This window comes from Hypomesus transpacificus, unplaced genomic scaffold (genome assembly GCF_021917145.1).
Source record: "Hypomesus transpacificus isolate Combined female unplaced genomic scaffold, fHypTra1 scaffold_124, whole genome shotgun sequence".
Taxonomy (NCBI): domain Eukaryota; kingdom Metazoa; phylum Chordata; class Actinopteri; order Osmeriformes; family Osmeridae; genus Hypomesus; species Hypomesus transpacificus.
Genome location: NW_025813703.1, coordinates 134,351 through 147,238, shown reverse-complemented (window position 1 = coordinate 147,238; position 12,888 = coordinate 134,351). Strand labels below are relative to the sequence as shown.

The 12,888-nt window shown below is 45.6% G+C and overlaps 2 protein-coding genes across 4 annotated transcripts; both read left to right on the top strand.

Moving 5' to 3' along the window:
* Positions 1–47: 47 nt before the first annotated feature.
* LOC124488130 lies at positions 48–3,715 on the top strand. Of its 2 annotated transcripts, none has more exons than XM_047050656.1 (4): positions 48–269; positions 781–829; positions 953–1,061; positions 1,252–3,715. In XM_047050656.1, the coding sequence occupies exons 1-4, from the start codon at positions 200–202 to the stop codon at positions 2,959–2,961; spliced, it is 1,938 nt and encodes a 645-aa protein (XP_046906612.1). In that variant the 5' UTR covers positions 48–199; the 3' UTR covers positions 2,962–3,715. The 2 variants fall into 2 exon arrangements, with proteins under 2 accessions (XP_046906612.1, XP_046906611.1); XM_047050655.1 differs by having other exon boundaries at positions 953–1,076.
* Positions 3,716–7,243: 3,528 nt separating this feature from the next.
* si:ch211-133n4.6 (uncharacterized protein LOC797776 homolog) lies at positions 7,244–11,793 on the top strand. Of its 2 annotated transcripts, XR_006958601.1 has the most exons (11): positions 7,244–7,379; positions 7,680–7,741; positions 7,880–7,906; positions 7,999–8,031; positions 8,445–8,480; positions 9,125–9,157; positions 9,286–9,321; positions 9,988–10,017; positions 10,348–10,380; positions 10,611–10,823; positions 11,507–11,793. XR_006958601.1 is itself a non-coding variant. In XM_047050636.1 (10 exons), the coding sequence occupies exons 1-10, from the start codon at positions 7,369–7,371 to the stop codon at positions 10,751–10,753; spliced, it is 444 nt and encodes a 147-aa protein (XP_046906592.1). In that variant the 5' UTR covers positions 7,244–7,368; the 3' UTR covers positions 10,754–11,793. The 2 variants fall into 2 exon arrangements, 1 of the variants encoding a protein (XP_046906592.1); XM_047050636.1 differs by having other exon boundaries at positions 10,611–11,793.
* Positions 11,794–12,888: the final 1,095 nt, after the last annotated feature.

The following is a 12,888-nucleotide window of genomic DNA, read 5'->3' as shown; positions in this document are numbered from 1 at the left end:
TTTTCTGTTCAGGCCTACATAATCTTATTCAAACATAAGACAGACTGTGGTGCTAACTCATACATTTCCCTACTTATCTATTTAAATAGGCTTGAGATGTTGAAGTCAAACAATAAAACGGAGCTGTCTTTGACTAGATATCTCACTCTGAGGACCCTATTTGCAGGCTGTACTGGATGCCGGTGTCAAAACGATCACTATGAAAACCATTACTATTAACCTTATTTTCTTTTTTCATTTGTCCTTTGACTCAATAATGGTGATCAGAGGTAAGATAGTTATATTTATTTGATTGTTTAGGTAAACAAAGATGCTCTTATTCATTGTTGAAAATATTTTCTGCATTGTAACAAAGTAAAGGGTTCCAGGTGGGTGTTAAAACTATCCGTTTGAATGTTTAAAAAGTAGCATGTGTTCCAAAGCTCTTGGATACGTGGTCACTTCCCCTATGAAGTGGATCCTATATACATAGTATAATTTGCTCTTGAAGAGATGGTTGCAAACATCATTTCTTTGTCTTAAAGAGATACATGACATTATATTTCAGAGCACTGCTAAATCAACATCACATCCATTTTTGTTCACAGTAGATCTCATTCCAGTCCATAGTTGACATCCCAACATTCCAATAATGACTCAAATGTCTTTCAATCTCCACCAGTGTTAACATTTATTAACAACACTAACTGGATGCTAGTTTGTATGTTAAACCGTCTAACAATAATTAATGAGAGAAATTGTTACACAGAGAATCCTAATTTCTCTGTTCTCTTGTAATAGGCTTGAATTTGGCTACCCATAGTGTGCAGTTGATCAACACAACTAATAGGTGAGATGCTGTATATTCTAAAATATACTTATGTAGAATTTGGCTTGACTGGTAGTGACTATGACAGCACTGTCTCTTGGATTAATGTGCTGTAAATGTATGTAAATGTAATCTTATGTGCAGGCTGTCACTTCCTGAAAAGACTCCATCAGACCTGATGACCCACCCAACATATTCAGATGATGCTGTTACGAGTGCTACTGATCAACGTGACAACGACAAGACCAACAATGTTCGTTTTGCAAATGTAAACCCCCTTCTCACATCTGAGTCATGGAATACTCTGTATAAGAATGCCACCTGCAGCCATAACCATAACATAAGGCCTTGTGTTTGTAATTCAAAATTAATAATAATGTGGTCAATATGTGGGGAAATTGCTTACAAATATGCACACATTTTCTTCCAACCTTTTTATGCAGATGGAAAGCGAGAAGGTTGAGCAGAAGGACACTGCATCTAAAGTAATGCAAGTGGTCGACATGCATGATCAGAGCATTTGGGGCAGTGCAAACAGCTATGACCACCAACATATTGTGATCATGGAGAACAAACCAGAAGTCATTGAGTCAGCATTATTCCTGTTTGAGAGGTGTCCTACTAGATCCACTCTTCTGAGTTATGACAAAGGGGCACTGCATGTCCTTAAGGGCTCTGAGACCGATATAACTAGATATAGCATTGTGACATTGGTTGGTCATGGCACTATGGGCAATGAAAGAAGGGCTCAACTAGGAGGTTATGAGCCAGAAGAGCTTGCTCAAGTTGTTGCAGCAATGGCAATAGGTAACACTCATCTGGGCACATTGAGCCTGGTTGGTTGCGAGCTTGGAAAAGACCTGTCCTTTGCAAAGCTGCTTCTGCAAACACTGAGGTCCCTTCACGTGGAGACCACGTTACACTTGAGCAGTTCCAAAATCTCTGTGAACCCATACGGGGAGATAGTGACCGAACACGAGGGAGTCTGGAGGACCAAAGACACTAGGAAAAAAGTGATTGCTCAACTCGACCAAAGAGGTGGCTTGTTAACCAAAGTGGAGACTGGACAGGAAGGACAGGCCATATCAAATTACCAAGGACATGCTTTGTATATCGAGACTCTTGAATGGCCAACCCACCCTCAAATGTTTGTCCCTAAGGACCTGCGCAAAAAGTACACATCCATCGACTGTCTTGAAGGTCTGACTTGGAGTCTGTTCTTTGAACAGCATGATAAAAGGCGTGCTCATGATTATATCCCAAATGATAATCGCCCCAACTTTACGGCAGTTTGGCTTCTGGACAAGGAGCCAGATCAAAAGATTCCAATAAAACACATTGCCACGATCCTAGACTTAGCAGTGGAGATTCGATACAATGCCAGGGAAGATGCAGAATTAGATTTATACTATGTTCTGAATGACTGCATTTACCAGGTGCAGAGGAAAACCTTCCGTGTCTTTCTTGTTGGCAAGTATATGAATCCTAACAATCTGGAAGAAATATTGAAGTTCACAGTCGCTTACAGGATCCAGAAGAAGTACTATTCCCTCCAAGAGTTGACACAGGGACTCAATCCATCAGAATTCAACCATTTCTGCCGCCAAACCTTTCAGCTCCTGCATTGTGTCCACAACTGTGAGAACTGGGGTCGCTACTTCATGGCTGCAGTGTTCTCGGCGTCTGTGCACAACTTCAGAACGTTCTCGCTTTTCCTCATGAGTGTTATCGCCTGCGAAGTAGGCCGGTCCAAAGGCTCCGACGACACCCTCTGCACGGCTTTTGTCGGGAAAGAGCACCCCATGGCGTCAGAGGACCCCTCACACGAGAACCAGAGGCGAGGATTTTACGGCTGCATGGTGGACCAGTCGAAGGAGATTGTGAAGCAAGAAAAGCTGGTATGGTTGAATGAGGTGGTTGCAAAAGAAAACTCTCTTTTCACCAGGTCCAAGCAGATAATGAGCGGGGTAGACCATGATCAGGAGACTGAGATTGACATATTTGGAAAGGTGAAGGTGATGAATAAGTATGTGTTCTCATCTTTTCTTGAATTCTTTCGAGGAACCCCTGAGGGGAAGAAGCTGGTGAGAGGATGCATTGGCTCCCCACAACAGAATGTCCATGTTGAGGACTCGGGATTAAATATTAATTGAGGATTAAACATTACAGCCGGACGTTTAACTGTCAATGGGTCTTGGCCAGTGGCATGACAAAAAGTAAACACAAGGTGGATTGTATGCAACGTTCTGATCGTCTAATGACATTGCTCAAACTGCTTTAAATATGGAAAATTGTTATTATTGATTTGGCTGTCATGTTGTTCTTCTCTATGCCCTACTCTTTGTTTCAGCCTGTTTCAGTCTCATATGTAATATGTAGAAAGATGGGTGGACACAATAAAATGAAAAGCTGTGAAATGTGAAAGGGAACTGGTTTTGTGTGTATGTTTTGTACTTAAACTGAAGTTTAACATAAATAGTACAAAATGGTAAATGGACTGCATTTATACAGCGCGTTTTTATACCTTGGCGGCACCCAAAGCGCTTTACAATTTTGCCTCTCATTCACCCATTCATGCTCACACATACTGGCATTTAACTGACATCCAACTTAGGCAAAGAAGAACTGCCCTGACACAGCTAAAGTGAAAAATAACTGGCAAACTTTCACACATTTCATGTTGATCAGAAAAGGTGAACCAAGTGGTAAGAAGTACAAATGTTGATGAGTTTTTTCACCCACAGTGTTTCTACTAGAGAAACTGTGTGGTGCACATTGGTTGGTTTTCTTTTCTACCGATTTATTATCAGAATGGCTGTATTCAGATCATCGCAACGCAGCCAGCAACGAGCCAGCATTACTTGGCTAGGGCACACACATGCACACATCTTTTACTGTCCCTTTAAAAACCCATCTGAGATATTCTTACCTTTTAGTTGTGGACCTAGAGCGACATCTAGCGGCCCATTTTAATAACTGCATCTGGTGAAAAAAATAATTACAGATTTGAGCTTCCAGGAGAAAAAGCATCAACAAGCATATCTTCATTTTTTATATGTAATTAGCCACCCGCCTTATATATATATATTTTATACAAACAGTTTTGCAGGAACCCCACTGGATACCCCGTGTCATTCTGCTCTTCATGGAGTGGACGATAGGCAGACAGGCAATCATTACTCAGATATACATCTTTCTCATAGGACACATCTGGGATCTCTGAGATAGATTTATGGTGATAGTTCACTCTCCAGTCAGTTTAACGGAAGCGGCGAAACTCAGGAAGGTTCCGGTGTTTGTCCTCCACACCCTCAGAGGAGCTCACAGAGTTGGGTTATGTAGACTAGAAGGTTGATTTCAGCTGCTTTCACGGTGTGACCCAGACTCGTCTCCTGAGCAAAGAGAATGCACGATGTGTCTTTGTACAGGACAGGCTACTGTGATATAACTGAGCAACAATGGCAAAACTTTCATTACCTTACCACATGGTAAATGTTGGTGAATGACAAATGGACACAAACCTTCTATCCACATTTTGGCGTATCCTTGTTTTTAACTGTTTAGTATAGTCTTGGGTCTAATTCCTACATCATTTAGTGAAGATGTCGCTCTACAATGCTGCATTAGTCTTGAATGAACTAAAGATTCATATTAGGAGATGAACAATAAGCCTGAAGGACACTCTGCATGCAGGTCATGGATATCTGTCAGATAATGGAGAGCAGCAGGTTCATGCATGACACTTTATATCATTCAAGTCATCAATACTTTCCATAAATCCTGTCTGGTATGTGCTGGTCATGTGCAGTAATTCTTCCTGATGATGGAGAGCGTGGATATTGCCGACCTGGCAGCGGTGAGTGCTGGTCTACACAGAGACGGCCCACTTAGCCTCCTCAGAGCACAGGTGTCATCACATCAGATTACTGCAGCCAATCAGATGTAACTGATACGCTGCCATGCGCGCTGTCCTGACTCCTGACTCCTCTTCTGACTTGTGTCCTAACTCGTGTCCTGACTCCTCTCCTGACTTGTGTCTCGACTCCTCCACTGAATCCTGTCCTGACTCCTGGCTCTTGTTCTGACTCGTCCTGACTCCTGGCTCTTGTTCTGACTCGTCCTGACTCCTGACTCTTGTACTGACTCCTGACCAGACTCTTGTTGGTTAAGGTGAGTTATAACTGTAGGGTGAGGCAGGGTTGAATGGTGAGACATAACAGTAGGGCATGATAGAGCAGTAGGTTGAGGTAAAACTGTCGGTTGAGGTAGAACTGTAGGTTGAAGTAGAACTGAACTGTAGAGTTGAGTAGAATTATAGGGTGAGGGAGAACTGAAGGACGAGGTGGAATTGTAGGGTAGGGTAGAACAGTAGGATAATCGAACAGAAAGACGGAGCGATAAAGCTAAGGTGGGGTAATAAAGCTGAATGGTGGGGTAATAAGGGTAGAGTGGGACTGTAGGTGAGGTAGTACAGCTGAAGGGTGGGTAATACAGTAGGTGAGGTAATAAAGCTAAAGGTGGGGTATTAAACCTGAAAGATGGGTAAATAACGCAATGGTGAAATAGGACTGCGGGTGGGGTAATGAGCGGGGGTAGAACTGTAGGTTGAAGTTCTGCACTAATGGAACAGAGCAGTAGTGCACTCACAGGCTCCTCTATAAACATGTAAATCTGACCTTACCAGCTTTCAAAGACTTTCCGTGCGACTGTTTGCCTTGAAAAGAGTAAAACGGCCCACTCAGGGGCTCCATAATGGGGGAGAGGAGCGGTAATTATCCTTTTACACTTACAGAGAGAAATCCTTTTAGGAGGCAGACAGAGAGGCCCTTTGATAGCGAGCCGCGCGGCACCAGAATACCAGAGGGCCGAGGCGTGTGAGAGGTAACTCTGCTCTCTCCCATTATGGCCGCTGGAGCCCAGACGCTGCTCCGGAGACATGCGCCATACAAACACGGGAAAGCTAACACTTCCTGTCTTGTCTGAAGACGGCCAATTCATTTCCATTGGCATTTGTTCCGTCTGATAAAACGCAAAGGAGCCAGATGATTGAGTTTCAGTCGAGGATCGGGGGAGTCTTACGGGGCATTTCGTCCTGCGAGGAGAAAGACAGCTGCCCAGTGTTACTGCCCTGCTACGGTGTGTCCTGTACAGTATGCTATATCTTGCCTACACAGCCTGGTGTACAGTACAGTATATTCCAGATAAGCTATACAGTACATTTCAGAATGGGTGAACAGTATAACATTTCAGACTGGGTTTAGAGTATATTCTAGACTGGGTGAACAGTCTATTCCAGACTGGCTGTACAGTGTATTTCAGACTGAGTGTACAAAGCCCTGAACTATAAATGTCAGGGTTAAGGGAAAGGACAGGAATGTTGTGGCTGGGATTAACGGAGTAATGAACTAACTCTAACAGCTCAATGTTATCTTCAGATCAATCTAGTTTTCATTCATGTTATGTCTTTGGGGCAATGAGTTCACACAGACAAAGACACTCTCACACACACATAGACACACATAGACACACACACACACACACACATGGAGACACACACGTAGGCAAACCGAAACAGACACACACAGGCATGACCAACAGGGGAATTCCGACAGGGTTAGGAGTAGACTCTAGCAATACTGAATCTATCCATCTGATGGATAGGAACGTTTGAAAATGAACACTCAGAAGGAACAATGGCGGTCCACAGCCAAGTCAGGAGTTTGGTTAATGTCTGATGCAATCATGGAAGAGTATCAAGTCCATCGTGGAATCTAGATTCCAAGCATTATGTTTGAATGAACCAGATCCTTTTAACATTTCACCAGGTTGTTGGAACGCTATCAGAGTGTTTCGTTTGACCTTGTCAGGTTGTGTCTCTGTTGTCTCAACCGTGCCGCGAAGGGAATTCCCAGGTGCCTCACCTGTGTGTGTGGTACAAGGGAAAGTGTGTGTGAGCAAAGTATGTGTGTTTACAATGTGAAACATTGTGTGTGTGTGTTCCTGGGAGGGATGTCTGTTGTCTTGAGTCGTCTGCAACAGTCTTTAGCGATGACCAGATAGACCCTCTGGAGAACAGCCTGCATGGGCTATAACCATCCTTGCATGACATCCTTCATATCACAGGAACAGGATATCTGTGTTTCTCCTCTCGCACCACTTCCCCGCCCTCTTTATCAACTTCCTAGTCTCCTACCCAGCCCACCCTCATCTTACCATCCCTCCCCCCTCCTCCCCCAGCCCACCCTCATCTTACCATCCCTCCCCCCTCCTCCCCCAGCCCACCCTCATCTTACCATCCCTCCCCCCTCCTCCCCCAGCCCCACCCTCATCTTACCATCCCTCCCCCCTCCTCCCCCAGCCCCACCGTCATCTTACCTGACTCACCCTCCACCCCACCCAGTCCCATCCCCTCGTCCCCCCAGCTCAACCAGCCCCTCCCCTTCAAGTCCCAGCCCCCACATGACATTTGAGGTGCTATAAAAGTTCCCCCAGCTGGCTGGCACTGAGGACCAGTAGAAGTGCAATATCTACGCTGTACTGTACGCCAGACTCACCTCAGCATGCCGCCCAGGTAGGAGCCTCTCCTTTCTCTCAGGTCCAGGACTCTATAATTACCAGGTACAGATACAGGAATATATTACCACCAGGTACAGGTATAGGTACAGGAATATGTTACACAGACAGACAGATAGACAGACAGACAGACAGACAGACAGACAGGTACAGACACAGACAGACAGACAGGTACAGACAGACAGGTACAGACACAACAGGTCTTTCTGAGACTGAGGCAGGGGCAGAGTGTGACAGAACCTCTAAGATGTGTTATGAAGAGCAGTAAGAATAATCTTACTACCTGACTGTGTTCCAGGAATATTCTGATTTTCCTCTCGCTAGTAGTTCTGCTAGTGGAAGCTGAACTAGATACGAACGGTGAGATGAACAGCTGCTCAGTTACCAGTCTTGTTGTTGGACTTGAGATATTACTGCCTGGAATTATATTCATCTTACAATCATAAGTGTTGTCATTGTTCATTATGTGTGTGTGTGTGTGTTTGTGTCATGTTTTAGATGGGGGTATCCAAGCCATGTCCACAGGTAACCATTAGTCCACAATCTGATGTATTGATATTGATGGAATTAAAGCCCTATCAGGCCAGTAATGATGAACTGTGTTCTGTCACCAACAGACAAGGACTCCACCTCTGACGAAGCTCCCACTGGTGAGTCTGCTTTATGGGCTAGTCTCCGCTAACCAGCTAACCAGCTAACCAGCTAACCCTTCATGGGTTAGTCTCCGCTAACCAGCTAACCCTAACCCTTCATGGGTTGTTACCTTAAACTACCTAGCTAACTGTTACCTTCCCTGGGTTAGCTTCTGTCTGTCCAGCTAACCCTAATCCTAACTGCTGCCCCCTAACCAGCTAGTCAACCTGCTGCCACCACCAACAAGCGAGTCAACCTACCTATCAGCTACTTACACTAACCAATTAGTCAACCTATCAGCTACTTACACTAACCAGTTAGTCAACCTATCAGCTACCTCCACAAACTAGCTAGACGACCAATTCCTGAACGGGTGTGCGTCTGAACATCCATGTGAAGGCTTAACCGATTTTTCCTGTTATGTCCACAGAAAGCATGAACGCCGTCTCCCCAGACCAGCCCAACGGTGAGCTCAGCTCCTCTCTAACTCTGCATCCTTCTGAGCTCAGCTCCTCTCTAACTCTCCATCCTTCTGAGCTCAGCTCCTCTCTAACTCTCCATTCTTCTGAGCTCAGCTCCTCTCTAACTCTCCATCCTTCTGAGCTCAGCTCCTCTCTAACTCTGCATCCTTCTGAGCTCAGCTCCTCTCTAACTCTCCATCCTTCTGAGCTCAGCTCCTCTCTAACTCTCCATCCTTCTGAGCTCAGCTCCTCTCTAACTCTGCGTCCTTCGGAGTGTAGCTCCTCTCCAACTCTGGCCCCATCTCCCTGAAGTCAGTGAAGCAGGAGGATCAGAGGCAGCAGAGAGGGGATCAGAGGCAGCAACAGTAGGGGAAAATGTAGCCTTGTTCCAGCCTGCCTCCTAGCGGCAGTCCACAGTTGTGTCAACAGTAGACAGTTTGCCTGTTAGGCATGTTAGGGTTACATCATCCTGACAGCTAGCATGGCCCGAAGGGTCCGTTGCAGAGACACGTCACAGAGTTACCCTGCATTCGTGCCTGCAGTCTCGAACAATGACACAGCTTCCTCACTCTGTGAGCTTGGCCTCTGACCCAAACGTAAATGAACTCCTGGGGTTGCGCTGCTCATGACCTTGTCTGTCTTTCTGCAGACGAACCTCTGTATGACAATCGAGGGACAGCAGGTAAGCATCCAGTTACCTTCCACATGCTCAGAATACTGTCATTATAAGTCCAGTAGCATGGCGCCCTAACCAGCATGGCGCCCTAACCTTAACCATGACCCTTGACCCTAACCGACTGCATGTTTCAGATGCCAGCAGCACCAGTGCAGAAGCCGCTCCTGAGGGTGAGTATCTGCCGTCCGACCTCACATGTAAACATGCCTCTGGCAGCGCGACACAACACAGACAGACTGTACATTCAGCTTGCGGGGCAGCAGCGTCACTACAAGTACCGCGTTACTAGTTTGACTGCATTCCTCCGGAGCATAGTGGTAGAGCTGTTGTTTTCTGGATCAAATGGCTGTTGAGTAGCGAAGCGCATTTATTGGTCAAGTTATTGGTTATTGGTCATTGCAGTAGCGTCCACACAAGCTACATTTCAGCAAACATTTCGAAAGCTTAAGCACAGCGGAGTTTAATAAAAGTGCTAAAGATTAGTTGGTGAAGCCACCGCCATTACACTGAGTTTTGGTACACCGTAACTGCATAGTATATTATACATATACAGATATAACATATGTACTTTACCTCAATTTAGAGCCTTATGTTTTCAAATTGGTTTGGGAGCAGTGAGAACAATAAGCAGAGCTTAATGTTTAATAAACTGTACTGAACTGTTGAGTAACTAGTATAGCGCTCACTACACTTCCCAAGCTTGCCCAACACTATCAACCTACATCACATACAGGATGAATATACATGCATCACATGCATGACATGTTGACATACATCGCATGCTGGACATGAATAGGCTAAAACCAGGCTAACATGTTTATCTTGCCTTCCTTCAGCTCCCAAGCCAAATGTAGTGAATGGTGCTGGTAAGTGACTTCAGATGTGTCCGAATATTTACTCATTCATCTAGTGTAGTGGAACATGTTGGCTGTGAATGTATTAATAACCTTAAAGGATTTAGCAAATGTATAGAAAGACTGTAACATGTATATAATCAATGGAGAATGTTTGTGTGTGTGATGTTTGTTAATGGAAAGTGATACTAATACAAATGTTCATCCGGGATGGACAATAAAGTTATATTCTATTGCGGAGACTGCGCTGAAACACAACCTGTGACACAACACAACCTGTCACAGTGTCATGTGACCATGACACTGTGACCTCTGACCTGTGGTTGTTCTCCTCCCCACCAGGCGCTGCTGCCAACAGTGTCGAGGACGACGATGGTAAGAGGAACTCCGTTAATGCAATCCACACTCACACTCACACACATCCACACATGCACACACACACACACACACACACAAATATATAAACATATTCACACACAAACAAACAAACAAACACACACAAACAAAAACATAAACACACACACATACACACACACATGTCTGCACACACATCTCACACTTGAAACCCATCCGACGTGACGGTTTCCCAAAACGATTTTTTTCAGAAGACGACGATTCTAACTCGGATGAAGGTGCGAGAAAACGAATCATCCCACGCGCTTCCAAATCCCAAAAGACAGTGGGAACTCGGAGCAAGCCCCAGTCCACCAGGAGGAGGTCCCGTAGGCCCTCCGCCCGCCAGATCTGAGCTCTCACAGACACACGGAGACTGACGTCTTTCACATTAGCTGGTCTCATCCTAAAACAATCCTTATCTCGTAAGTCCTAAAAGACAAATCTGGGGAGATTCTGTCGGTGAGGAAAAAGGTGGAGCCTTTACAGACAACATAACCCTGACCTAACCCATTCCAGACAGATCAAGTAAACAAATCTGCCATTTAAAACACAAAAAATTTAATACAGGATTTTTCACGCCTGAATACTAAAGACCTGTAATATAGACTTTATAGCACCCAGCCACAACACCAGTAATAGAGACGCCCAGCCATACAACAACACCAGTCATATAGACCCTTTGTGTAACGCCAGTAAACACAGTCAGCTATAATACCAGTAAAACAGACCCCTGGTATAATACCAGTAATATAGACAGCCACAATGCCAGTAATCTAGTCCCTTGGTATAACACCAGTCTGCTATCTCAGACCCACACCAGCCTGGTCAGCGTGGTAGTGCCACCATGTTGACTAGCTACACTGTCACATTCATGCTCTGCCCCTGCAGGGCTGCAGGCTGCTTGGCTGTCTATAACTACAACCACAGAAGGCACTGATCTGGGGGGCACCCTCCTGCTATAACAGCCATTAACCAGCGGGTGGCGCTGTGGGATTAAAGGCTAGCTACACATGGGCAACTATAGAACAGCGACAACCCGCTTTAGTTATAATGGGCTACGAAACAAATCTTGAATTGATGATCTATTTTTCTTCATCCTTTACAGGCAAGCGCTAAACAAATGTCAGAATGTCAGACTGGCGATACTGGTGCTGTCCCTCTGAAGACCCTTACTCACCCGTGTTATAGCTTGTAGTAGCTAGTCTCTATAACATCACTCTTGTCTTGAGACACAGTCAGTGTTCAAATCAAAAGTGTCTCTTTTTATTTCTAATGGTCATTTTTATACACACCGTATTTAACATATGTATAAACATTTTGGGACGAACATCCAAACATGTGAATATATTAACCTCTCTGTCTTAACTTCCTGAATAAACTTCTCTCAGCAAAGTTACACCTGGCCTACTCGTTTTTAAATCGACTCCTAAACAAAATGAGAACATGTGATTAAGATCTAGAAGTTGCAGGAAGCAGTTGCAGGCGGATGAGAACCCGAGAGTTACAGATCTGTAGGTGGATCAGAAACCAGGTGTTATTGATCCAGGCAGGGGTCAGATGTAGGCCCAGTCTGGGTGATGGAGAGGCTCTAAGGCTGGGGCACCCTCCATGGACACATGTGCCCCTTCCCAGGAGCATGGCTGCTCTATTTCCCTAGAAGGTTAAAGAGCTAAAGAATGACTTACCCATAAGCCATGCTCTTACACACACAAACACACACACACACACACACACACACAAAGAGTCAGAACAAAATAACGCTTAGCCCGAATCGTCCAGATTCGATGACCTTTTATGGTTGACTAAGTCCGGGTGTCGCGTTCCCGGCCAGTCCCTGTGAAGCAGCAGTATCCAGGGTTAGGGTTGGGGCTAACGTCCTCTCTCTCACTCCCATCTGCTGGAGACATGGGTGACCTGAGAGGAGAAGCCCAGAGCACCTATAGTATCTGCTCACAATCTTGAGCTACATTTAAAAGGGGCGAGAGTATGCCTTTAGAATCAGGTCCCTAAGTAAAGGCCTTTGTTGGCCTCTCCTCCCTGGATACCCCAGCCACTCAAGCCTCCGACTCCCTAGCCTCTTTAGCCTTTAAGCCCCTCCGCCCTCAAAGCCCCTCGCCTCGCCAGCCTCCAACACGCTGGCCTCCAACACCCCCCGGCCTCCTGGCCTCTCACACTCCAGGTTCCGGGCCGGTTCCCCCCCTGCTCCCCAGGCTCATTAGCAGCAGTTTGCATGCATTCCCTTCCTCCTGAGAAGAACACAGCCCAGATCAATGGAGAGAGTTTGGCCGGGCGTCTGGACTGAGTCATGAGTCATCTAGATTTATCGTGCTCTGTCCTCCAGCCTCTGTCCTCATATAACCCCAGTGCAGACACCATGGAGCTGGGGGAGTTGTTCCACCTGTCTGGAAGGTGGGCTGTTCCTCCATGCTGTCCCTGCTGTGTCCTTATGATCAACTACAGACATGAAGCATCCCAGGAACCACAGTT

Bases quoted from the DNA above. Each gene is read 5' to 3' on its own strand.
- LOC124488130 (XM_047050655.1), top strand. From the start codon at position 200: ATGAAAACCATTACTATTAACCTTATTTTCTTTTTTCATTTGTCCTTT. The intron at 270-780 runs GTAAGATAGTTA...CTCTTGTAATAG, and splicing joins CTCAATAATGGTGATCAGAG to GCTTGAATTTGGCTACCCAT. The intron at 1,077-1,251 runs GTAAACCCCCTT...CTTTTTATGCAG, and splicing joins ACAATGTTCGTTTTGCAAAT to ATGGAAAGCGAGAAGGTTGA.
- si:ch211-133n4.6 (XM_047050636.1), top strand. The intron at 7,742-7,879 runs GTGAGATGAACA...GTCATGTTTTAG, and splicing joins AGCTGAACTAGATACGAACG to ATGGGGGTATCCAAGCCATG. The intron at 8,481-9,124 runs GTGAGCTCAGCT...GTCTTTCTGCAG, and splicing joins CTCCCCAGACCAGCCCAACG to ACGAACCTCTGTATGACAAT.